Raw genomic sequence first — 23,980 nt, forward strand, 5'->3', positions numbered from 1 at the left:
TGAGAGATTACCGCGGATTCTGTGTGCATGTTCATCCACCGAGGTGGCTGTTGGCTTTGTACACCCAATCGGCTTGAAGCCGTATTGCACACACACGGTTGATGCTAACAGTGAACTGTTGGATTCCTTTCATCGATTGCTATGCTCTGTACGAAAACGTATTCCGCACAAAAATTTGTTGCCGTTAAACTGTTATCGTGTATATAGTATATGAAAATTTGGGTGATTTGTGTGGAACGGCGTGTGTCACGGCAACAAAGAAGGAAATCGGCGTTTGGGTTCAGGAGCGCTAGACGACGCCCTCGTATCTGCGTTGGTTTCACTCGGCCTTGCGAGCGTGAATGACACCCCAGGAAAAGACACCACGATCAACTTGTCCCACCCGAGCGGCCAGATTTTGTCGGTACGTGTCCAGCAAAACGGGGTCAATGTCTTTGGCGGCTCCGGATTCGATCAAGCGGGTTACCTTTTGTCCCATGAGTTGAAAAGACTTTTTGATATCGACCGTCATATCAATAAAGACCACATCTTGCCATCCCGCCTGTTCGCACGCCTTGACATTTTGCGCAGGACTCAGCCAGTCGTTGACCATGTTGGTGGCGGCGAAGGTCGCGAGTTCGTCTTCCGAAACGTCCGGTCCGTCTCCACACATGAGATCGCAAAAGACAAAGACTCCACCGGGTTTGGTGACGGCCAAGGCCTGCTCGTAGGTGCGTACTTTGGAAAACGAATGAACAAAGGCGTCTTGCGAGAAGCAAACGTCAAAGAGTCCCGGCTGTTTGTTGTTCTCGGGCAGCAACAAGGCTTGGGCTTGATCGTAGGACCCGGTGCGAACGGTGAAACGGTCCGCTACGCCCGCCGCGACAGCGTCTTGCTGAGCCGTGGCGTTCTGCGCCTCGCACAAATTGAGGCAGGTAGCGGTGAGGGAAGGGTGCGCGGACAAAAGGCGAATGGCGGCGCCGCCGGTTCCGCTGCCCAAATCAACGTACGACAGAGTCGACGAGTTCCGTGCCAACAAATCAGTCGCCAGTGCGAACATGTAATCCGTCATGGCGTCACTGGCTTTGCCGTAAGCCCCTTCTTGTGTGACGTCAATGTCGTCATCCCACTTGCCAAAGTGAATGTTGGACGTGCCGTCACCCATGACTTGGGCGTAAAAGGCCCGCTTTTCTGCCGTATCGTACTGCGCCTGCACGCCACGCTCGTGTTGGCTGATTTCACCCGACTTGCTGTACACCTCGGGTTTGTAGTGAGTTGCCGCAGTCATTTTGGTAAAGAAGAGTCGCAAGGGATAAGAAGCAGTGTTTCTGGTTAGCGAAATGTTTGCAGAAGAATCCAAATTGTGAGAACTGTTTCGCGGTGGAGTTTGGAAGTGGCACGCCTGCCTTCGATGTGGGTGTGTTGTTGGATTGTCTGTCCACGCGCTTGGGTGCGTGCGTGGCCTTGGTTTCGTTCTGTATGTTTGTGGTTGCGTGATGTGTACACGTTGGGTGGCGGTTCGCGGGTTCGCCATTCCGGTTGTGTGTCGTCCAGAGAAGGAAACGAAAAAGCCGACCTCTCGACATGCGTGCGGTACCGACAAAAAAAGCGGCACTTTTGCAACGGGCGGCATGCTCGACCCAACAGGGGCTATATCTGCTACATAGGTGCACACATCCGCATGCGTGCGTACGTCTCGTAGTTTTCTACGGTTTCGTATTCGCATTGGCTAACGACACGACGGAGTTCCCCAGTGTCATTGACCGGTGGATCATCTTCCGGGTTGCTGTCGTCGTTGGTTCGCATCGTGGGGAGAAGGGAGTGAACCGGAATTCCGATTGAAAGGAGATGGCGAATTCTGCTTTCGCGAGGGACGAATTCGTGTTTTCCACTAAACCGTCCCTGCGTCGTCCATTTTGCACCAATTATATTGCTTCTCGAGTACCGTTCTCTTCATAGAGAGAGCGGTTCCGGTTGGGTGGCCTTCTGACGTGGTGTTCTTCTGGGCAAAGTTCCCCGATCGCACTTGGAAGTGGATTGTCGCGAAGTTCTTTTGATTGGATCCTAGGCAGCAAACCAGTTTGCGGTATGGCGTTTCCGTTGGGTCTTTTTGGCTTTTTGTTCCATCCACAGACGCCTAGGCGAACGTCGAGTCTCGAAAAAGAACGCACAATTCGCACACCACACGCACAAGTTTTGGCCATTGCAACAACAAAAACACAAAACGCGAAAGACACGAAACAGCCACCCACGACTCTCTCTCTTTCTATTGGTGGCGTCGCGAATCCTTCTGACGCTCTCTTGACGCGCTTGCTTCCATCTCGAATTACTGTTACTGTTAGTACTGTTGTCCTCTCACAAAATCAAACTACACCCGAAGCCGCAATCAGAAAACCAAGTTACTTACCTCCCTGAGATACCCAGCTATTAACCTCCTTCCACTCCCTCCCCACTACCGCTAGTTATTAACTACAACACGCATCACCAAGCCTACTCCAGTGCTCACAATCAAAGACACGCGTACGCAACCAGCATGAGCTCTCCCATTTGTGTGACGGATCAGTTCCATTTTTCTCACTACTACTGGCGATCTTGGGACTTATCTAGTGGGGCGAACCCGGAGGAACAAGAGCCACAGGATGGCAGTGATTCGGAAGATGATCCCGGACTCCCGGCTCCTCCGCAACTCTACAAGCCTCAGCCTGCGGTCCCGGAGGACATTCGTCTCAAGTTTTACAACGCCATTCTGGACGATGGCTCCAACAACATCCATTTCGGCAAGTGGGACGGCATTGATGTGACGCAGGAAGGAGCCTATGGGAGAGCCAGTGACGCACTCACCGCCTACATGTGGGAACTGGCGCGCCAGCGTCAACCGCATCGTGTACACTGCAACGACAATGACGATAACAAGATCCTGCGCTTTGTTGATTTGGGTAGTGGGACGGCGGCGTCCGCCCTTCAAATTGTCCGGTCCCACCAAGCCTCCACGACTCCCGTTCACGGGACTTGCTTGAATTTATGTCACGAACAAAACGTGCAAGCCAAGGCCTTTCGTGATGATGAAAACTTGCAATCGAGCATTGATATCGTGGAAGGCACCTTTGAAGACGCTCCGTTTGCACCCCACGTCTTTGATGTTGTCTTTTCGCAAGACGCCTTTATCCATGCCGTAAGCAAATTGCGAACCTATCAAGAAGCTTTCCGGGTAACCAAGCCGGGTGGGGCGATGGTCTTTTGCGATCTCATGGCGGGTCCCACGCCTGATTGGACACAAGCCGAGCGCGACAAGTTTGCTTCCACCAACCTTTTAAACGATTGGAAGACACCGGAACAAAACGTTTCCTGCTTGCTCTCCTGCGGATGGAAAGATGTTCAAGTTGTTGATTTGACTAACGATATGCGGATCAGTTTTCAACTCATGCTCAAAAAGGTCAATTACGTCCTGGAACACGGCGGACGGCGGCCTCACGTACGCAGTAACATGAATCAAGTGTTGCTTCGCACGTACGCCCGAAAGATTCAGACCCGGCTGGTCCAGATCGATCAGGGTGTCTTTTGCTGGTGTGTGGTTCACGGACGCAAACCCGTGGGTATATCGCTCATGTGTGAACCACCCGTTCCCTTTATGAACACATCGAACTTGCTAGAAATCTTGTCCCCGAAGGAAGAGGACACTGAGAAAGAAACCCTGAATGCTTCGGAGGACTTCAATGACTCCTTAGTATCCCTACGTTCACCGTTGCCACAAATGTCGACTTCGATTGTCGTGGTGGATATCTTGCAAAAAATGACTCGGGAACGGATCGCAGCACTGCCTGATACGGTGGAACTGTTGATTACGCTCTCAGCCGGGCTCGATCACATTGACATGCAGGCCTGCAATGAACGTGGCATTGCTGTGCAACAATCCGGACGAGCTGCCATCACGTCCCATGTCGTGCAGTACGTCCTAGCCTTTTTGATAATTGGGCTGCGCGACGCGCTATCTCAGCTCGGTGTTCCATTCCCTAGTAAGGGTTGGAATTTGAACTGGAATTGTCAAATAGGCAAGCCTCTGACGGACAGCGTCATTGCCGTTGTGGGGATGGGCGTCATAGCTAACGAATTGTGTCGACAAATTCGGCTGTTAGCGCCACACACACGGATTCTGTACTACGTCCCCGAATGCTTTCGTGACTCTGACGCGGAAACCAAGTACAATTTGGAGTACTTCAATAATGTTGGCGATATGGCCAGCTTGTGCGATGTCCTACTTCCCATGTGCCCGCTGAACAAACACACGACTCACGTCATTGACGCCAAGGTACTCAATCGGCTGCGTCCCGACGCCGGTCTCATCAACATGGCCCGTGGCAAGGTTGTCGACACCGACGCACTCACGGCAGCCTTGCAGGAAGGCAAAATCCAGTACGCGATTCTTGATACAACCTTCCCCGAGCCGCTACCAACCAATCACCCGCTCTGGAGCATTTCCAATTGTTTCATTTTGCCCCATTTTGCCACCAACACTATGGCTGTCCGCAAAGCGCTAGTCGAAGAAATTCAACCCATGGTCGAAGAATTTTACGGTCTCGGCTTTTCTGACGCCAAACTTCGGGAACAGGAACGATCCCTTCGTCTTGATTTGGCCGTCGCGCACCAGCTCACGGCGCAACTCAACATGGATATGTTGGTCTGGAATCACATTTCTGCCCGATTTAAGTCTGGTTGTTTGATTACGCCCGGTCGGAAACTGTGGAAGCAAATCACTCCGGAGGATCTAGTCTACAGTAGTTCTAACGTGACGGCCGATATCATTCACGATGCAATCTACAAGGCCCGTGGTGATATTGGCGCAATTATTCATTTGCACACACCAGCTGCCACGGCCGTCTCATGTCTACAAGACGGTTTTGTCCCGTTGACACAAGATGCGGCATACTTCTACAATCGTGTCATCAGCTACGAATGGGATGGAGTCTCCGACGATGCTTCGGAAGGACCGGCCATTACCGCTGCAATTCAAAACGGCCCATCTCAGGCCAACACTCTGCTCATGAATAACCACGGATTTGTCTGTTTCGGTAAGACCATCAAGGAAGTTTGGGTCCTGGCCTACTACTTTGAACGCTGTTGTGAAGTACAATTGCGTGTCATGCAGTCAGGGGGCAAGATTCGTCAACCCCCGGCATCGGTCATGGCGCAAGCTGCCACCACATCCTACTTGCCCGAATTCGCGCCCGGCGTGTGCGAGTGGGACGCCCTCTGTGCGGATATTCAATTCTAGTACGCATGCATGACAACCTGAGCGAACCTCTATGCCCGACTCCCCTGTCTCTCTATACAAGAAAAATGCTTGTCTCAACCATTTCAAGTAAACCTGTTCTTGACGAGGACAATTTTGTGGTCTTTACTCAAATTCCAAACACATCAGTATTCTTCTACTAGCATTCATTGCAATAGCTGACAAAACAATTATCATCAAAATAATTTTGAACAACTTTTCTGGGACGAGCTTTTATAAAATATATGAATTGTTTGCGCTAGAAAATGGGTTTCATCAATTTTGAAGATGGGTGCATGTCATGACACGGTGACGATCTCTTTCTTTTGCTACTGCGAGCAGCATTTATAGAAAACGAACATTTCTTTCGAAACAAACTAGGAAAACCCTACGTCAAGTGTCTGTCATATATACGTTAGACTAGTGTGAAGTAGGTTTGCTCACAGTCAGACAGATCGAAAAACTTGTGGTTTGCTCTGCTTCGTAACCGGAGTATAGTAATCTTGTGCTATTCTTGTACGATAAAAGTCGGTTTTCACTACAGTTTTCTGTACGATTTCTTCCATCGCGATCTATCTTTCTCCTGGAATTTCGGCAAAAGGTTTTTGAATAACGGCAACTCCCCGATTTTACGGCTGGGAAATATGTTACCATAAAAACGTGAATAGAAGCAAAGGATCCTTAACAGCAAAAGGCTCTACCATGAACTCGTCGGCACCATCTTCCACGAGCGAAAACAAAATTAGTGAGGTTATGGCGCGGGCTCCTCCTCCAGTCCATTCATCGATATTTGTCGCCGTCACCCTAGCTATTCTTTTAAACTCCTTGCCAGCATGGAAAGATTTCGACGAAGCAGCAACCGTTGGAGCATTCACCAATGTTTTGTTTCCCGAATACATCTCAGTGCTGTCGTTGGCGTGGATAAGATTGGGCATCGCGATCCTTATATTTGCCACATCACTAGCAACCATCTTCGGGGATGGTTGGATTCAAGAAACGCCGTACCAACCTTCATCCCGTCTCAAAGCTACACAATTTCCCATGAAAGGATGGAAGACGATGCTTCCATTTACAAGCGTTTCTTGGAATCTAGTCGGCCTGTGCTTTCTTATCAACGCCGTAATTGCCTTTCAAGTCGATGCCATACAACGTCAGTCCAAAATTCTACTTATGTTTGCCCCGGATCAATGGATTCTGCGAGTTGCTCTGTTACTTTGGGAAGCCTCAGCACCATACACTATTCTCGTCACCTCTGTTGTGCGGTACGTAATATGGCCCGCTGAAATACGCTTTGACAACGATACAAGCGTCTTGAAGCAAACGCGTTTACTCCTTATGCACAACGCCAACGTTCTGGTAGTGCTGATTGAATCAGCTTTACTTAGTGGACTACCTGTTCAATGGGAGCATGTAGGAGTGGCGCCAGTGATAGGACTAGCATATGTTGTCTTCAGTTGGAGCATAGCGCGACATTGGACTGCAAAGGAGCACGGCCCACAATTTCTTTACCACTTCCTTGATACCACCTTGCCGGGCTACGAGTCCACTATGGCTTTGGCCGCGCTACTATTGGTCCTCATTGTATCATTTGCAGTGTTTTGCGCATCTGAGGAGCTCCTCCAAATAGCCGGAAGCAGTATTTATGCGCATTGCGGGTTTGTGATTGTGACGTCGAGTCTTGTAATGCGTTTTCGCGACTAATTACCTGTTCCCAAAGCACCAACAATGCCGAGTCTTAATCACTTATTTAGCTGTATCATTAATCAACATTTGTCGCAGGGATTTGCATTACTCTTCTCGAAAGGTTGACAGTAAGAATGTTTTGATTCCCAGAACCAGCATAGAAAGTCAATCATTTCAAAAGATTTTTTAAAACCGTATCTTCCAGTTTGTTTACAGATAGCAAAAATATATATACGCATTTATGTCCATATTAATTGATATATAACAACAGCTTAGAACAATACACCAAGGCAGAAAAAGAATTCACTGTTACCACTCTTTTCCCCCGGGAAATGCCAGCCGAGTGAGGAAAATCTGTCGATTTCTCTCCAGGTTTTCGATGCGTCATCCAACCGTGCATTTGATTTTGTATACCAAGAAGTGTGTCAAGCGCTTGCTAATGCAACCCAATTAGGATCGCATTCTTGAAGCTCAGATCGACGTTGTGAGACTGGAACCATTTGGCTGACCGTGAATGATTTTGTGATACGTGTCTGTACACTATTTACAGTACAGAAATTGCTTCACAGTTCTATTTAATGGAAAGTTGTCCTAATGTCAGATCTCACTATTAACTGTTACAGTTAGCTGGTCTCGAATCTACATTGAAAAGATTTACTTGTTCTACATGTCGCGCATTCACAGTCAACCCAACCTAAAGCAAATCGGTATGGCAACAATAAACTACCTGACACAATACGATTTTCTTAAAGCACTTTCAATAACAGGAAAAGGTCCGTTACTTTTTCGATTGCTGTCAAAGTATATATGCGCGCCATCTTGTGTGTGGCGAATCCGTTTCAAAACCCCGGGCCCGTCCATGGGCAGAGCGATGGCTAATGAACACACCTACTTTTTACTGACGACTTCCGTATTTGCGTTGGCCGGCGCTGCTGGTCCCAAAAAGGCTTCGGGCATTACAGACGAGTGATGGTGAGAGATTTTCCACTGTCCATCTTCAAAAACGTAGACAAATGTGTAACGGGCCTGGACCTTGGAGCCATCGACTCCCATCGTGAATTCATACAAGCCCGCATCTTGGGCCCAATTGGCGCCAATGACTACATTAGACTCAAGAATGACACCTTGAGGCTTTTTGAGGAGAAACGCATCAAAGTAGTCCTTGATACCGTCATAATCAGTCCGCGGGACGTCCGAGACGGTAGGGAGCAATACTGATGTCTTGGCATAGCGGTCGGCAACGACTCGGGAGTCACCGGTAGCGAGGGCATCGTTCCATAGATGAAATAGATTCTTGACCTCTTCTTCTTCGATAGGACGGCCGACTGTAATACCTTCGGGCATCATTGAAGAGTGATGATGTGCGATCTTCCATTTGCCATTTTCCTTGGTGTAAACGAAGGAATAGCGAGCCTTGACCTTAGTGTTGTCGATACCCATGGTAAACTCGTAGATTCCATTATCCTGGGCCCAGCCCTTGCCCAGCTTAATGTATCCTTCCTTGATGACACCCTGCGGTTTCTTGAGTAAGAACGCGTCAAAATAGTTCTTGATGAGGTCGTAATTCGTGCGTGGAATGTCGGACACTGTGGGAAGAAGCACTGCGTCACTCGCGTAGCGCGCCGCGACTAGGCGGGAGTCGCCTGTGGCTAGCGCATTGTTCCAGAGAGAAAAGAGAGCACGTATTTCCGCCTCGTTCTTTGTAGGCCCGGTGAGATTCTTGTTGTCATTGCTGTGATTGACCGTAAGCTTTTTACCCCGGATGAAACTACGGATACCCATGCGGAGTTGCGTAGTATCCTTTTGCTTTACGACTTTGGTGAAAGGAGTGACATAAGTGAGCTGTCCGCCTGGAAAGGTACTCGTAGCCGAGAAGCGACGTAGCTCGAAACCTGAGGCACTGCTCAAGGATATAGCGACGAGAACATTAGCAAGATATCCGATCTTCATCTTGTTTCGAGTACGGTTTTGTTCTCAATTGCTACTAGGTCTTCAAACAAAGTGAAAGTTTGATTAGAATTGTAAGCCTTCCCGGCCGTGTTCAATTTATAGTTAGTGATGTCATCCCAATTTGGAAAGAAAGGCTTTTCACGCGTGTGTATTTACGTAGGGAAGAGCCTAATTTCGTAGATCAGGCCAATTTCTTCTATTCTATTCAAAGTATGCCTACAAAATTTCGTTCCAAGGAACGAAGAGAGTAAGTGCAAGAGGCATGGGACTACGTGGTACCAGCTTTTACGGTTAGATCTGCGAAAACGACGCCTTGTCGAACGTACGTACCTGCACTGGTCAAGAGCCTCTATTGGCCTTTCCACAAAACATACATGCGGTAGCCAGAACACTCCCTTTTCGAAATCTAAACATCGTGTTAGTTCACATTCATGTGAATGAAAAAGTTAGCTAATAGATGTCCGAAGTAACAAAACACGTAATCGCAGACGGCGATTGATGACGTAGCTGTGTACGTCACGTTCCAAACGGACAGTGCAAGTGACGGTCCGTCACACAAAATGATTCGAGCCTACCCTACCCAATTCGGTCAAGTTTCAATTTTGGCGCGATGTAGGACATTGTTATAAGAGATGAACGAGATTGCGACTGGGCTTTCGAACGCGTTCTCGTCTCCACTTGTTTCCGCCGTGGGGGACAGACAAATAAGATACGTTTGTGAATCTTGACTATTCTTCGATCGTCGACGGAAAGCAAAAGCAGCAATGCAGGAATAGAAAGAAACATCTTGCACGTTGCCTAATGCAACTTGTATCGCACTTCGTTTTAGTTCTCCTCATCATGACTACCGAAGAAATTCCCAAAACAATGAAACGCCTCGTCGTCAAGGCGCCTGGAAAAGATGTGGCCAGCTGCCAGATTGAAACCGAAGAAGTGCCGGTTCCCGAACCAGGAGCAGGTCAAGTCTTAATCAAAGTTACAGCTGCGGCTATTAATCCTTCGGACTATGGTTCGTGGCCCAATTGTCGTCCGGAGCAGTGCCCCTTTGCCATGGGCAAAGAAGGCTGTGGCGTCGTGGTTAAAACTGGATCAGGCATACTCACGTCCCTTATTTGCGGCGTCGGTACCAAAGTGGGCTTCTCGAATCTGCAGAACAAACAGGGTTCTTATTCGGAATTTGTCGTTGCCGACGCCTATACAAGCGTCTTTCGGATGCCAAACGACCTCCCCATCGAAGATGCCGCCTCCTTTTTCGTCAACCCGTACACAGCCATAGGAATCCTGGATACAGTCAAGTCGGAAGGGTCCAAGGCCTTTGTCCACACGGCCGCAGCTTCCCAGTTGGGACAGATGTTAATTAAGGTTGCGCCATCCCAAAACGTCGAGATTATCTGTGTCGTTCGGCGGCAAGATCAAGCCGATCTACTCAGAAACATTGGTGCCAAGCATATTGTCGTTACGGGCAAGGACGACTCGTGGAAGCAAAAGCTCAAAGCCAAAATCGATGAGCTAAATGCAACGGTCGCTTTCGATGCCGTCGCTGGAAGGTCAGCTGGAGATCTTTTGGACCTCATGCCTGTGAAAGGAACAGTCTATGTCTACGGAGGTCTTGCTGGAAAAGTGGAGAATGTCAATCCGATGGCACTCATCTACCACGAGAAAAAACTCAAGGGTTTTTTCTTAACAGCGTGGATCCAGCATGGCGGTATGCTGGCAACAATACCTCGAATGATGATGGCAGGACACAAGGTCAATACAGGGCTCTCCGGTGGCTGGAGTAGTTCGAAGTTCAAAGATACGTCGTTGGAGAACGTACAGTCGGACATTGTCCAGATGCTCAACAGTAGTGTTACTGGTCAGAAGCTACGCGTTCGGTTGGACTCTTGAGAAATACATTTCGCGCTCCGTCACAGGAAAATACGCATGTATTATTCTTTTGAAACGGATTATACAGTACTTTTACTTCTATGCCTCTTTTGAAGATTCTGTTCACAGTGGGTCTGGCTACATCTATAACGGAGTTGAAAGCATGATGGTGGCTCGGCTGAGTCGACTTACTGTATACTGGGTTACTCTGGTCTATAGACAATCACTGACATTAAGAAGCGCCTGATGGGCACACTAATGACCAATAAATCGCGCTGCGGAGAAAAAGTCTTTCTATTTTCGTACCCTCAATCTTCAGCGCTTACTTTGAAGCACGAGCTCTGGACGGGCTTGCAGCATGTGGAACAATGCGTCCGGTCCGTACAACTGGCCAGCTCGGTGCAAAATGATCGGTAAGATCTCCCATAGAAGATTGCTGTAGTTTCGGATCACGCCTCGCCCAGCTCTGTTGAGTCTCAGCCAATGCAACATGGCTTCCGACAGGAATTGTAGTTTGGATTGCTGTTGTTTTGACACTACTCCTCCAGTAAATACACAAGCATTCCATACAAATAAGTCGTGCAAATCGACACTATGCTGTAGTGCCTCCACTAGATGGCCCAGGCCTTCTTCGTCAAAGCGATTGAATTGGAGCTCCAAGCAGGCCAAAGAAGAATGGGGCAACGAACTTGCTATTGCACGGCAAGCGTCATTACCAGCCGAATTAGATGCCAGCGACAAGCGGACCAGCGATTTAGCGCTGGACAAAGAGCGCCCCAAAGTTTCCACTCCGTGGTCTGTGAGGTGGCAATTGGACAAATTCAAATCGTAGATGGTAGTTTTAGATCGAGATAGCAAGTCTGCAACGGCATGCATACCTGATGTTCCCAATCTGTTCCTACTCACGTCCAGGACGCCCAATGAAGCATTGTTCAACAAGCTGCTACATAAGTCAACAAAGCCGCAGTCGGTCATTCTGATGTCCGCCAAGTGGAGTTTGCGCAAGGAAGTATGTGAGGCGATCGTTGTCCTCAGGACAGAAACTCCTTCGTCACCCCAAGGGCATTCAGAAATATCCAAAGACTCGATTCTGGTGAGAGATGATATCGTATGCGCAAGCATTTGGGCAGCTAGAACTGAGCAGAAATTGTTGTTTTGGATATTGAGCGAGCTCAGAGAAGCGTGTAGGTACAGCCCTCTACACAGTTCTATCAAATCGCCATTTCCAAGGCCAGTGTCGGACAGAGACAAATGTTCCAGGCTACTAGCTTGTTGAGCAATGTGAGCTAGTAGCCCACCGCATCCCGTCAACTCGTGGTCACGGAGCTCCAATTGCTTCAAGAAGAGCTGGCCAGCATCGGTGACAGCGCGTAGCTCAGCCACTCCAAATTGGCTGGAAATTACCCGCAAGACACGAAGACTTGAGTTTTTCCGTAACAAGGCGGAAAGCGGGTGTTCGTCAGAAGGCTGCGCACAGGATATCATTGTCGTTGCTGAAAACCCCAAGTCACACTGAGCGATGTGAATTTCAGAAAGTGTACCATTTCTGCAAGATTCCAAGACTGTACCCCATGATCCCCGATCCATTGAAACTTGCATGCATTCCAACATGAAAAGCGAAGAGGATTGCGAAATGCCATTGGCAAGGCGCTCTGCAGCAGTTGGACTCAGTGTGAGTCCTTTCAGAGTCAGTGCTTTTAGTTTTCCACTGACCATGATCATTTCTAAATCCCCCAACTCATCATTTCCAAACTTTGAATCCTCCTGCTCATCGCAATGGATCATCACGACGTCCTGGTAGTCCGTACTACTGCTTGTTTCGTGGACGGCATCTCCAAGCTCTACTGATTGTATTGACACATTCCGGCGGAGACCTTCTACGAGAGCTTGCCATGCAGCATAGTCGCTATCGCTGCTCCAAGACGTGACGACGAGGCGTTGAAGGGTTTTGTTCTGCTCCAATATCCGACTCAGAATGGAATAGTTGATATCGCTGTCTTTATTGGAAGAAGGAGCCGTGTCTTTGCCAGGCAGCCAAAGATCTAGAGTTTTCACAACAGTGTTGTGTTCGAGTGCAGACAGCAGACACATCATATCAGACCAGCTAACAGTCCACAGTGGCAAACGGCGGAACGAAAGATATGTCAGCGTCGGATCATTGGAACGCAATTGATGCGCCAAATCGTTTACGATTGGATTGCAGGAAGTGACATCGCATTTATGGATTTGATCGCCAAGATGGTTGTCGATTTGCTTGCCGCTAATCATGGGTGACTTGATTTGCGTCTACTTGTGGGGTCGACAGATGACACGACTCGAAAAGAGATATGCCTACGCAACGGTTGCTAGAGTTGCTCTGAGTGTGAGTGCAGATTCTTTTCAGCACCCAATGTTGAGTAATTTCTGATGTGGCTCATGGTGTCGAACAGAGGCGCAAATGGCAAGTTTTGTGAAGAGTATTTTTCAGCATTTTATTGGGCCTTTCTTTTAAGTCTCACCGTTAGTGATTTGAATGACTTGAAATGTCTTAACAATAAGTTGCGTCGAACACCACAGTAGTAAAACGACCAATAGCGACCAAACGCAATCTCGACCACTTGAGTCCCGTCAAAGATTTGATCCCACAACACTCACAGTCCGCTGCCAATTTTCGGAATGGCACAGAAGGCAATATTTCTCGTAACAGCATTGACTATGAACCACTTGTGTCTCTTTCGGTTCAGAATACAATATGACTCTTTCGAGTGTCACACCAAGATTGAGTCAAGACTAAGCATCTTGAAGGGGCGTATTCCATGAAATTTGCGAACTCCTTGTAATTATTTAAATCCACCATAAACTCGACTTAATGGCGTTTGGTGCTTTTTCTCTCAAGTTTCCACAAGCGAGGCATCGTTTCTGACGTGATCAAATTGTTCGGAGTCCTTGAATTGTAAGGAAAATAAATATCTCCTTCTGCGGGCTCGATTGGCGTGCTGTGTCGAACAACAAGCCATTCTCTGTTCCGTCACTTTAGGACTGCGCTTGACAAACTCTGTCTTCCTCCAGCGCGGCTTCCGTGTTGGAAGGAACCGTTGCCTTCATCGATTGCGAGTTCGAGCAGATTTCACGCTTTGAGCGTAGTTTTCTCGTGAAAATTGTGGGAATCGAGGATCAACAATTTATCGTTAGTGAGTTTCTTGCACCAGGCTACAGTAGTTAGCTATCGACAAACACCACACGACACCACAGGCCTGTTCTGTTCTTTTCTTAGAACCCAATGCCTCCTCGCAATCCGTCCAATCTTGGGATGCATCGACAAGAGCAGAGCGGTGAACAATCAACTCCGTTGAATTCGTCTCCGCCGGCTGGTCCTCTGACGGTCACGGCGGACCGGGATCTGCTGGAGATATCAGAGCTACAGCTAAGCCAACGGTTTTCCACGCACCAGCACCACGTCCGTTCCACTTCGGAGTCCGCGGCAACGTGTCGAAAGCATCAGCAGACGCGAGAAACGCTTCCTCGCTCACAATCGCTACCGCCACCAGAAATAAGCGCTGCTCGATCGGGAGACATTCGGGCCGAGCACGGGCAATGTCCCAGTTGCGGACAACAGCTATTTATAGTTTCAGAAAGGACACACCGAGGTCTTTTCAAGGGCTTGTTGCCAAAGAATAGAAAAGACAAGCAAGCCACCAAAAAGATCGTGCGGAAACCTCTCTCTGTGGAAGGTCACGTTGAGAGGGGGCAGTGTTTGGATTGCCGAGGTTTGCCTCCCGCAAGGGGACCACAGCATCTCGGTGGCAGCACTACCGCCAACCAGAACAATCTTGATCTTTTGCCCACACCTGGCGTTGCTCCTGTCGCCTCTCTTCCAACCGGACGAACGCTGGAGGACGAGGATTGGCTGCCACAATCGCTTACAGCATACGCAATGCCCATTCTACACGCTACTGAATCGAGCTCCCTCGGTATAAATCAAAATTGCAGCAACACAGCTATTTATCAAGGGCAATTTAACATCTACGGCGAGCGTGACGGTCAGGGTACCATGACTTGGAGCAATGGCGATGTGTACGAGGGCGAATTCTTCAACGGCACTCGTCATGGTCAGGGCACACTCACCTTCGCAAATGGTTCAGAGTACGTCGGATGCTGGGAATGCAATTATATGCACGGAGTCGGCACCCGGCGTTTCCCTAATGGCGACATGTACGTTGGACAATACTACGACGGCCAGCGTCAGGGTCAGGGTCGCTTCTACTTTGCCAACGGTGACATGTATATTGGTGCATGGAAAGACGATTACATGCACGGTGCCGGTCGGTACTACTATCAGGGGGGACAGCGTTTCGAGGGTGGCTTCGTGCAGGGAAAACGGCAAGGGCGGGGCAAAATGCAGCGGCTAGATGGCAGTTTGGATGTCTACTGGTACAACGCTGATCAACGACAAGGAGCGGGTGTCCGGTGGTCCCCAGAACGTACCAAGGCTTGGAAATTGGAGCACGGCAAAGTGCAGAAGAAGTTGAGCGTGGCCGAAGCCGTCAGTCTCGTTTATGATCGTGCGTCCCAAAGTCAAGGCCAGGAGGGCTGTGTTACCGATAACACTTTTACGTGAACTATATCGCCACACATTTGGGTACAAAATAGCGTTTCTTAACCACTGTTCGTGACATTCTAAATGGAGTCCTTTCAGTTTATTGTGCGCACCTATGTGTGGACAGTTCTGTGTTGGCTGCCCTTTTAGCGTGGGACAACGGAGTCAATGAGAGAAGTGCTTCCAATGTTACAAATTGATCTCGCAATGTGATGGTTCCAGACGCGAGCGTCACTGACGCTTCCCTACATTTGGTAATTTATGTATGTATGCCCAGAATCTCCCCTGAACAGAAGTACCTCTTTGTTCACACGTTAATCACGTGTTTGTCTATACGGATCCACCGTGTTTCGCAGATGACTTTTCCGACACCAAGAACTTTGTCGCAAGGTGCGCTGGAGTGACAATGAAGGACTTACTAGAATTACTCTTTGTTCAATAACTATAAATTTACTCATCAGCCTCAGATGAACCTGTCCGTCTCGTCTCCGATCCCTCCCCATTGGCTTTCCCACTTTCCATCTCATGAATGGATTTAAGGTAGTCCGCGACGGACGGGTCCGCCATCATGAGATCCTTCAACGCTGTTGGTGCATGTTCAGCGAAGCCGGGTAGCTTGACCAAGTGCCCAGGTCCCAGATGAAGCTGGTCCGAATCGTCGCTCATGTCCTTTGCCGCACGTTCCTCAGCGGTGCCGATGTATACCTCATCACGTTGGAACCCAGCAACTTTCTTGTGAATGGCGGCGAGAACCCAGGCTCCGGAGCAGATACCGATAGCTTCCAAGACCAGACAAATCCGGAGGAAAATGTAGGTGAAGGGGTTGGACAAAAAGGCTATGGGGAAGGCCGAAGCCACCAGCTGCCAAGAAATAGACGCTACGATGGTTGTGATGATGGCACCAAGAAGACCCGTGTCGAAGAGCTTTTGGAAGCCGTCCGAGACTCCGAAGATATTTTCTTCGCCCTCAGCAATCTCAACACTAGTTACTCGCGCAATGAAGAACATGCAGGACACTACGCAGAGCTGTCGTCCAATCATAAAGCCCGGAAGATTGTTACCGTCGCCTTTGAAAAGCAAGTCGCAAGTTTTCTTGGCGAAAACGGAATCTCCTCGTTCAGCCTTGGGAATCTTGGCGACGGCAAAGAACGCAATTTGCATACCCTCGAGCAAACCAACAACAGACATGAGCACAAAAAAGACGATAACAGCAACCGATGGCGGTACGCCTTCCCACATGGTAGTCTTGCCGGCAAAGAGTGCGGCCAAGGTCACCGCGAAGCAGTATCCCAAGATTGCGAGGGAACCGAGACAGCGTGACCAGAAAAAGAGATTCTGGAGCCCATTGCGGGGTTCTTCGTTGGACTCGATCTTCTTGCCGGAAAGTGCGGCCACGAGCATCTGTACAAGGTAGGACGCATGTAGCAGTCCGGAAAACTCAATAGCCATCGCAACCCAGAGGGTGAAGAGCGCAAAGTAGTTGTTGATGTAGTCGAGCATGCATAGGGAGGCATTGACCTGTGAGTTGAGTTGCCCCACCATGGCTGTGAAGAGGATCATGGCCAGACCACTGCCCAGGAACATATTCGTAAGCACGTAAGGAAAGCCCCAAAGCTCGGCATCCTTTAGCGGACCGCCTGACATGTTGACAACAAAGACAGTCAAGACGACCATGAACTGCCGACCCAAGAGGTACCGATCCAGGTTGTCGCCCTTGTGGGCAATTGCAGTGCACTTGTAAGCAATAGGATGCGAGTCCTTGTAGAGCTCTCTGTTGACGGGTGCCAGTCCGACCAATGATCCCTGACCTCCCTCCACCATGGTGAGCCACAAGACTCCGCCCCAAATAGCAACAAAGGCAACGGCAGAGTTAACATCGGAGGAGAGCTTGGTCTCTTCGTTGAAGATCAGACCCATAATGATAATGGTCGAGAAAACGAGTAGGCCCACCGAGTAGGCACACTTGATGACGTTACCTGCATCCACCATTGTTGTATTATTGCGCTTACTTTTTCTGTAAGCGAGAAAGTTAGCGTTTGGGCTTGACTTGTTTGGATGCACCTTGATCAAACTGCGTCCAGAACAAATATGTAAGTACTGGGTTTCCTAGTTGGAAGGTGAGCATTGAACTTGTTCGCCAGTATGGCAAGCATTCTGCTTTTGGCGGTTTCGCTAAATTCAGATGTCGGTTAACTTCAATCTTGGAAAGCATAGTAATCGAACTATTTACAGTTATATCTACCGTTACCAAGGAATTTTTCGCGAGCTAGGAATTTACTTAAAGCTTGCGCGCTCGACGAATTTTGTGGATGAGCATAGTAAAAGACCGACTACGGTTATTTAGTCAGCTTGAAAACCGGCGACCCATGATTGAATAGTCCCAATGGATATGTCGCGTACATGGAACGAAACTGGATTTGTCCCTTTCGCACGAATCATATAGTTGAATGTTTGCAAGCTAATAAATGGTTCGTCGTGGACGACAGACATTTTTATGCTTGCATTCCCCGTGACACTCCGAGCTTTTCGTATTGTCGTCGCAGGCGCAAAAGCATCCCAACACCTCGTGCGGTGTTCCTACCGCTGCACCTAACAGTCAGGAACATTTGTCCGCTCGGCGTTGTACAGCGTCTTATTCTTCCGACACGCGTTTTTGTCCATAAGAAGCATATTTGTATGATTAGTAACGTTACATGAAAAAATTTGACGATTTCACGAACTGCATTGATGATGCAAAGTCTAACCAAGCTCGGCTGGACACGGTGAAGCTCGTCAATGACTGTTGATGATACAAGGCCTATTAATGTCACATCAGCTTCTCGTGCTGTTGCTCCCGCATGCGCAGGGAGAATGTGCTGAGAGGAGGTGAATTGAGTTGTCAACTGGGGATGGTTACAGCGCATAGCACCCGCTACGAAGCTTCTGTTCGAGCGCGTTTTGCGGGCCACTGCTGAATGGTCGTCTCATCCTCGGTATTCCCGCCCTGCTTGGACCGAACGATATGCGACTTCCACTGCAAAAAAGCAACGAGTGGATCCCGGATTGTGTCATGGATGCGCAAAAAGAACCAGAGCGCCGTCGGGTCGTGCAGTTCGCCCATAAAGGTGCCGAGTTTGGCCAGGGATGGGGATCGCAACAAGTCTCCGCGACCAGCTTGGTTGAGTTCAATAAGTAAGTTGAACAGCCCCTGGAAGCGGTGAGAATCTACCATGACTGAACACCACAGCCCATGATTGTGCTCTAGCGCTTCCAGAATAGAATTGTAGCCGTCTTCGCCAATGTTGGGATTTTGTCGAATATCTACAATTGGTGAAAGCACCACGCACAAACCACAAAAAACGTCAGGAAGGAGCGGATTGGTACTTGTCAAAAAGTACGAGTCTGGCTGGCTGGCTAGCCAGCCAACCACCCGTTCCGGATTAGGAGGAACGTACCTAGACTTGTCAAGAAGCTATTCGTGTTGAGTGCACCGGCAATTGTCTGACACTGATCATCGTTCAAGTGCATGGAACGGAGCGTCAAATCTTGTAGTGTAGTCGAATCCTGTAAAAGCGCCTTTAAAGCATTTTGGCTCATCATGGAATTACTATCCGTCACCTTTGTTTCGGGATGCGTCGATAACGCCAGCGCTCGTAAGTTGCTCATGTCAATCCATGCGGTCAAGACAGGATCGAGAGACACAGCCGTCCTCAAATGCAGACCGGTGATGCGAACTTCTTCCAAGCTTTCCTGCATAGTTTCAAAAACATCCGCCAGGTCCTGTACTTGATCCGCATCCGCCAATTCCAATCGCTGAACATCCAGAATGGTCAGGTTGCGTGCCCGTGGTAAAGCCTCCAGCAAGGACGCGGTATGGATGGTTCCGTGGTCTTTCCGCGGCACGTAGCCGTCGGAAACAATCAAGGTTCGAATGCTTTCCATTTCGGCAATCTTGGTGAACAACGTGAGTTGATCTTCCACCATACTGAGGAATTCGTGTCCTATTTCTACACGTTGAATGCTCCAGTTCAGTGGCAGCAAGCTAACTAGAGACAAGAAGAATCGATCAAAGTTCACACGATCACGCAAGGATTCGTTAATGAACAAGTACAACGCATCGAGACGGTTCTCCTCGATGCGTTCCAGCAGACTCTCCATGACGGCAAAGGTCGTTTTGGGTCCGAGTGAGGGGAGCAGGACACCGAGACGCAGTGTCCGGCTAATGTAAATAATAAGAGTAACACGAGAGGGATCAATGTGCAGCAGAGTCTTTTCTCCTTTCCATGAAAAAGGTAGCGCTTGTGAGATACAACAACACACTTGACTTTGAGAAAGAATTGCCACACGTGTGAATGTGCTGTACGCACGTGGTGTGCTACCCAGTGAAACGAGCGAAGGAGGGTGATCCAAAAAAGTCCAGATCCTACCTACTTCCAGCAACCACAACGTGGCAGCGTCCGCAGACACCGTCCCATCAAGTGCATCGTATCCCGAGAAATCGTTGCGCTCTAGATTGTAGCTCCACATAAATCCACGTAGATATCATACTGACATCGAGGACTTTCTCCGCCCATCAGAAATTTTGAGATTTTATTTAGAGTTACTTACAGTTACCTACTACGATGCAACAGGCAGAGACTTTCTCTGTCCGACCGAAATTCGGTGAAAGTCACGGACCATCACGGACCTCATTTCATTCCGGGGAAGCGCTTCTGTAAAGCACAAATTCCTAACTAGAGCGGTAGGGTACTGTTTGGTCTCGAGCGTGTGTTGATTCCGCGGGTAGGGGACGTGACCCTACTGGTCGAGTACAAGGCACGGTGCAACACAAAAGCCACACAGGTGTGTGTCTCTTGGCAGAGGAGTGGACAACGAAGTGCAGGACTATCTTCACCGTAAGCGATTCCATGACCGATAATAGCAATAAGATGCCAACTGACGAGACTCTCGGGCGAGCACAGATGGATGCAGAGAAAAGAGGCAAGGATATCGAATCTGATTCTCGCATCGCAAAGAAGAATCAAGTTAGTAAAGATTCACAGTCAACGTATGCATCGGCCGCGGTTCCTGCAGTAGCGGCAAAATGGATTGTTCGGATTCTTGAACTTGAAGGACGACCGGAACTCGAGAAAATTCTGCAGAGTGACTTTGGTTTACGATGTTGTACCGGTAAGTCCCCGGGCTCGAACAGTAAAACAGGCTAGCAAGTTTTACGATTGGTCTGTTCCATACCCAACTTACACGCACAAACTCCACACCTCCTTCAGTACGCCAGATCAAGCATGTATGGAAGTGCCTGCTGCACTGCTGTTTTAGTTTTGTGGTTAGCCGCCTTGGCCTCCACGGACAACCAACAGGGAGAAAAGATGTGTGTATGGCCAAATTACGGCGATACTTTTACGATGATTCAGATTGCACCGTTGTTTTCACGCTCGGAATGATTGCGTTGCAACACGACCTAGAGCGAGAGTCCTCTGCGGCTAATATTATACTTCCCCCTTCTTTCCCCATGCCCCAGGTCCCCCGTCATTCAAAACGTAAAGCAATCTTACCCGCACCCTGCACACCGAGCAGCTTACCAACAAGGTGTGCACCATCTTCTTGTCATCCATTGCACAATACGCAAAACACCACGAGCTGCAGGCCATGGCAGCAGGGGTTTACCACATTGTCCACTAGCGCAAATGCGAGAAAGGATGTGGCGGTATATCAGAAACGGATAATAGAGGATACGTCCAGCACATACTTGCCACAGCGCAAACGCGTCAAATGTGAACCGAAAAGCGAGATTGGCGCCTCCTACGAAACGCAACCTAGAAACAGTCTAGAGGCAAATTTGATGATGCAGCTTTGTCAGATTGGGTTTTCCAACAAGCATGAGGTACTTTCGTGTATCCGACGCATTGCGAGCAATAGCACGGATGATCCACCCAACATTGATTCGGTGATGATCACTCTCGTGACACAACGCGAAGAAGCCGACGAAGCTCGTAAAATTGACAAAGCGAGACTCCTATCCGAGCAAAGCAGGAAAGCGGAAGCCCGACGTTGTCGTCTAGAGATTCAGCAACAGGAAGACGAACGTATGCTCAACTGTAATTTGAGCGTTCTTTCCTCAAATCCTGCAATGTTCCCTCAATCTTGGATATTAAAGAGTAGGGCATACAATCAAATTTTGCTTGCCACTCAATCAGATCAGAAAACAAAAGGTGTTCTTCTGGAACTTTTGAAACTAGAAAAGCGAGCTCGAACTTGGTACAATTACACCCTACCAAAAGCATACTTTGGCATTGTTGTTCCTCAACGTTTACTGCAAGCGTCTTCCCTGACCAACCAGCTACGCACGGAAGTTGCAACGCTGAAAGCAGCAATGTTCAAATTGTCCGGTATGAGATTCTTCTATGTGAATTGTTTCATTGGCATTCTATACACAACTCAAAGCTTTTGCTTTCTACATTTTAGAGCAGACAAAGGGTGGTGTACCGAGAATATTGTTGGAGGCTCATGAAAACTATCAATATGAAATGAAATCCGTAGGCAATGAAGCCCTGGACGAGATTGAAGTTCTCGGCAAAAAGTTGCCTTCTATGCCCAGTCAGGGTGGATCATCCGGCACTGATTATTCAAATCATGAAGTAATCGAAATTCTGTGAACCAAAATTTGTATTTTGCTCTCACAGTTGACATCATGAGTGCTGTAGTCAAAATTGGTAAGCTTTATGAGGAAGGTACCGGCAATTGTTTGGTTTAACCATCTTGTATTAGAAATCTGAACACTAACATGTAAGTGTTAGAGCAAAATCTAGTTGATCTATTCTCAGAGACTGCCACAAACATATTATTCCCGTATGCGACACCCTACCAAGAGCATTGAGGATGGCATTGACGACAAAGACGGGAAGGGATAAGGCACTGAAGATAGCACCAATGACGGAATTAAAGACAAAGACGGAACAGCAGAAGGCACCAACAACGGAATCGAGGACAAAGATGGAACAGCAGAAGGCTCTGACGACGGAATTGACGACAAAGACGGAACAGTAGAAGGCACCAACAATGGAATCAAGGACAAAGACGAAACAGCAGAAGGCACCAATGGACCGGATGACAAGGTCAAATCCATCAGCTATTCTTTTCTTAATGTGCGCTATCCCGGTGAGTGAGACGTCCCAAGTCGTTTCTTGTTCTCCATGATTGATTTCGAGGGTGACAACGACAATTTTGATAGTACTAGTAATAGTCAAGAAGCCATGGATGACTCTTGCATGGTGTTTGCACAATCCCCAGGAACCTGGAAAGCATCCTGAACAAAAGCAAATGCTGTGACAAGTAACGGGAAGGGACACTCAACGTTTTGGTAGCAACAAATTTACTTACGGGCAGAGTTTTGTGCTTTTACAACCACGGGGCCATTTTAACAGACTACAATACCACGGTCAATCCGAGTGTTGCCAAAGTGCTGTGCAAGTCAATGACAGAGGCCGTCACCATGTCCAAGCTTGTCATTCTGCAACCCACCTGTCCAACGTATTGACATCCTGGTGACCATCAAACAGGGGTGAGACTTGGCAATACTTGGCCGGATTTTTCTTCATAATAACTTTGTGAAGATGTGCCTTCAAAGCATTGATCATAATAGCTACATGCAGACAGAGCTCGTGTTAGCAAAGCCATCAAACAACTCTTGCTCTTGGGAAACGTACACAAGGCTAACCTAGAAATTGAAGTGCCATAAGAGTCTACTAGGATAACTGCATTTATGACGTTATGAAGGGCTGTTGAAATCTTGACTCTGTTTGTCCACTCTAGGTTGTATAGAATAGCACTGACAGTTGTTTGTCAACTTTTTTCCAAACTTTTGTTCTTATGGTGGTGTTTAAACCTATTTTGTAATTTATTTTTCACACAATCAACTGTCTCATTCTTGCTAGCACTCACTCTTGTTCCACATATATTTGTATTGCAAACTTCACGTGCTTTATCATCACACATAGTCTTGCTTTCCTAAACACATAACTCTCATCACTTGCATACATATAGTTTCGGCTCCACGTCAGAGAGACGCTCGTCCACCGCAATCCGTTCGCTCTGGAGTCCCGAACCTTACCCAGTCATGACTCGATTACCATCTCCAGAACTCGCAACCGCCACAAACTTGTTCGCGCCAAAAGTCACGCTTAGCCAGCTGTTCGCCGCGGGAGTGGTCTGCGAGGTCCAGCTGACGCCGTCCGAACTGGTCATGATGCGGCTGTCGCTATCAAGCGCCACGGCAACGAACGTGTTGCCACCAAACGTCACATCAAACCAAAAAGCGATTGGCACACCGGTCTGACTTGTCCAATTCTCTCCGTCGGGACTGGTCATGACACGATTGTCGCCATTAGAAGAGACTGCGACAAACTTTCCTTTGCCGTACGTGACGCTGTTCCATGAATTGTCAACCGCAGCGGTACGAGCCGTCCAATTCTCCCCGTCGGGACTGGTCATGACACGATTGCTTCCACCAAGAGAGACTGCCACATACGTATTATTCCCGTGCGTGACGCTCGTCCATGAATTGTCAACCGCACTGGTACGACTCGTCCAAGCCATGCCGTCGGAACTGGTCATGACACGATTGCCGGTCCCAGTATTCGACACGGCGACAAACAATCCGTTTCCGTACGTGACGGCACGCCAAT

General features: G+C 48.5%; 11 protein-coding genes across 11 annotated transcripts; 5 read left to right on the forward strand and 6 right to left on the reverse strand.

Moving 5' to 3' along the window:
• Positions 1 to 319: 319 nt before the first annotated feature.
• PHATRDRAFT_48704 (predicted protein) lies at positions 320 to 1,326 on the reverse strand (the record flags this gene model as incomplete). The annotated part of the gene is made up of 1 exon (XM_002183230.1): positions 320 to 1,326. The coding sequence occupies exon 1, from the start codon at positions 1,265 to 1,267 to the stop codon at positions 320 to 322; it is 948 nt and encodes a 315-aa protein (XP_002183266.1). The 5' UTR covers positions 1,268 to 1,326.
• A 2,884-nt stretch (positions 1,327 to 4,210) lies between these two features.
• Positions 4,211 to 4,492, forward strand: PHATRDRAFT_15217 (hypotheticalal protein; the record flags this gene model as incomplete). Its single annotated transcript, XM_002183103.1, has 1 exon — positions 4,211 to 4,492. A coding segment is annotated over one exon (282 nt), but the record flags the coding sequence as incomplete, so codon positions are not given.
• A 1,455-nt stretch (positions 4,493 to 5,947) lies between these two features.
• Positions 5,948 to 6,946, forward strand: PHATRDRAFT_39235 (predicted protein; the record flags this gene model as incomplete). Its single annotated transcript, XM_002183104.1, has 1 exon — positions 5,948 to 6,946. The coding sequence occupies one exon, from the start codon at positions 5,948 to 5,950 to the stop codon at positions 6,944 to 6,946; it is 999 nt and encodes a 332-aa protein (XP_002183140.1).
• An 870-nt stretch (positions 6,947 to 7,816) lies between these two features.
• PHATRDRAFT_39236 (predicted protein) lies at positions 7,817 to 8,878 on the reverse strand (the record flags this gene model as incomplete). Its single annotated transcript, XM_002183231.1, has 1 exon — positions 7,817 to 8,878. The coding sequence occupies one exon, from the start codon at positions 8,876 to 8,878 to the stop codon at positions 7,817 to 7,819; it is 1,062 nt and encodes a 353-aa protein (XP_002183267.1).
• An 840-nt stretch (positions 8,879 to 9,718) lies between these two features.
• Positions 9,719 to 10,765, forward strand: PHATRDRAFT_39237 (predicted protein; the record flags this gene model as incomplete). The annotated part of the gene is made up of 1 exon (XM_002183105.1): positions 9,719 to 10,765. The coding sequence occupies one exon, from the start codon at positions 9,719 to 9,721 to the stop codon at positions 10,763 to 10,765; it is 1,047 nt and encodes a 348-aa protein (XP_002183141.1).
• A 294-nt stretch (positions 10,766 to 11,059) lies between these two features.
• On the reverse strand, positions 11,060 to 12,835 carry PHATRDRAFT_39238 (predicted protein; the record flags this gene model as incomplete). Its single annotated transcript, XM_002183232.1, has 1 exon — positions 11,060 to 12,835. One exon carries the CDS (start codon positions 12,833 to 12,835, stop codon positions 11,060 to 11,062), a length of 1,776 nt encoding a protein of 591 aa, XP_002183268.1.
• A 1,891-nt stretch (positions 12,836 to 14,726) lies between these two features.
• PHATRDRAFT_944 (predicted protein) lies at positions 14,727 to 15,047 on the forward strand (the record flags this gene model as incomplete). The annotated part of the gene is made up of 1 exon (XM_002183106.1): positions 14,727 to 15,047. A coding segment is annotated over one exon (321 nt), but the record flags the coding sequence as incomplete, so codon positions are not given.
• A 723-nt stretch (positions 15,048 to 15,770) lies between these two features.
• Positions 15,771 to 17,390, reverse strand: Sit4 (silicon transporter; the record flags this gene model as incomplete). The annotated part of the gene is made up of 1 exon (XM_002183233.1): positions 15,771 to 17,390. Exon 1 carries the CDS (start codon positions 17,307 to 17,309, stop codon positions 15,771 to 15,773), a length of 1,539 nt encoding a protein of 512 aa, XP_002183269.1. The 5' UTR covers positions 17,310 to 17,390.
• Positions 17,391 to 18,192: 802 nt separating this feature from the next.
• PHATRDRAFT_48708 (predicted protein) lies at positions 18,193 to 19,826 on the reverse strand (the record flags this gene model as incomplete). The annotated part of the gene is made up of 2 exons (XM_002183234.1): positions 18,193 to 18,620; positions 18,755 to 19,826. 2 exons carry the CDS (start codon positions 19,824 to 19,826, stop codon positions 18,232 to 18,234), a joined length of 1,461 nt encoding a protein of 486 aa, XP_002183270.1. The 3' UTR covers positions 18,193 to 18,231.
• A 316-nt stretch (positions 19,827 to 20,142) lies between these two features.
• On the forward strand, positions 20,143 to 22,625 carry PHATRDRAFT_48709 (predicted protein; the record flags this gene model as incomplete). The annotated part of the gene is made up of 6 exons (XM_002183107.1): positions 20,143 to 20,468; positions 20,567 to 21,685; positions 21,762 to 21,948; positions 22,065 to 22,082; positions 22,222 to 22,454; positions 22,528 to 22,625. The coding sequence occupies exons 1-6, from the start codon at positions 20,207 to 20,209 to the stop codon at positions 22,623 to 22,625; spliced, it is 1,917 nt and encodes a 638-aa protein (XP_002183143.1). The 5' UTR covers positions 20,143 to 20,206.
• A 777-nt stretch (positions 22,626 to 23,402) lies between these two features.
• Positions 23,403 to 23,909, reverse strand: PHATRDRAFT_39243 (predicted protein; the record flags this gene model as incomplete). The annotated part of the gene is made up of 1 exon (XM_002183235.1): positions 23,403 to 23,909. One exon carries the CDS (start codon positions 23,907 to 23,909, stop codon positions 23,403 to 23,405), a length of 507 nt encoding a protein of 168 aa, XP_002183271.1.
• Positions 23,910 to 23,980: the final 71 nt, after the last annotated feature.

Source organism: Phaeodactylum tricornutum, chromosome 18, assembly GCF_000150955.2.
Source record: "Phaeodactylum tricornutum CCAP 1055/1 chromosome 18, whole genome shotgun sequence".
NCBI lineage: Eukaryota > Bacillariophyta > Bacillariophyceae > Surirellales > Neidiaceae > Phaeodactylum > Phaeodactylum tricornutum.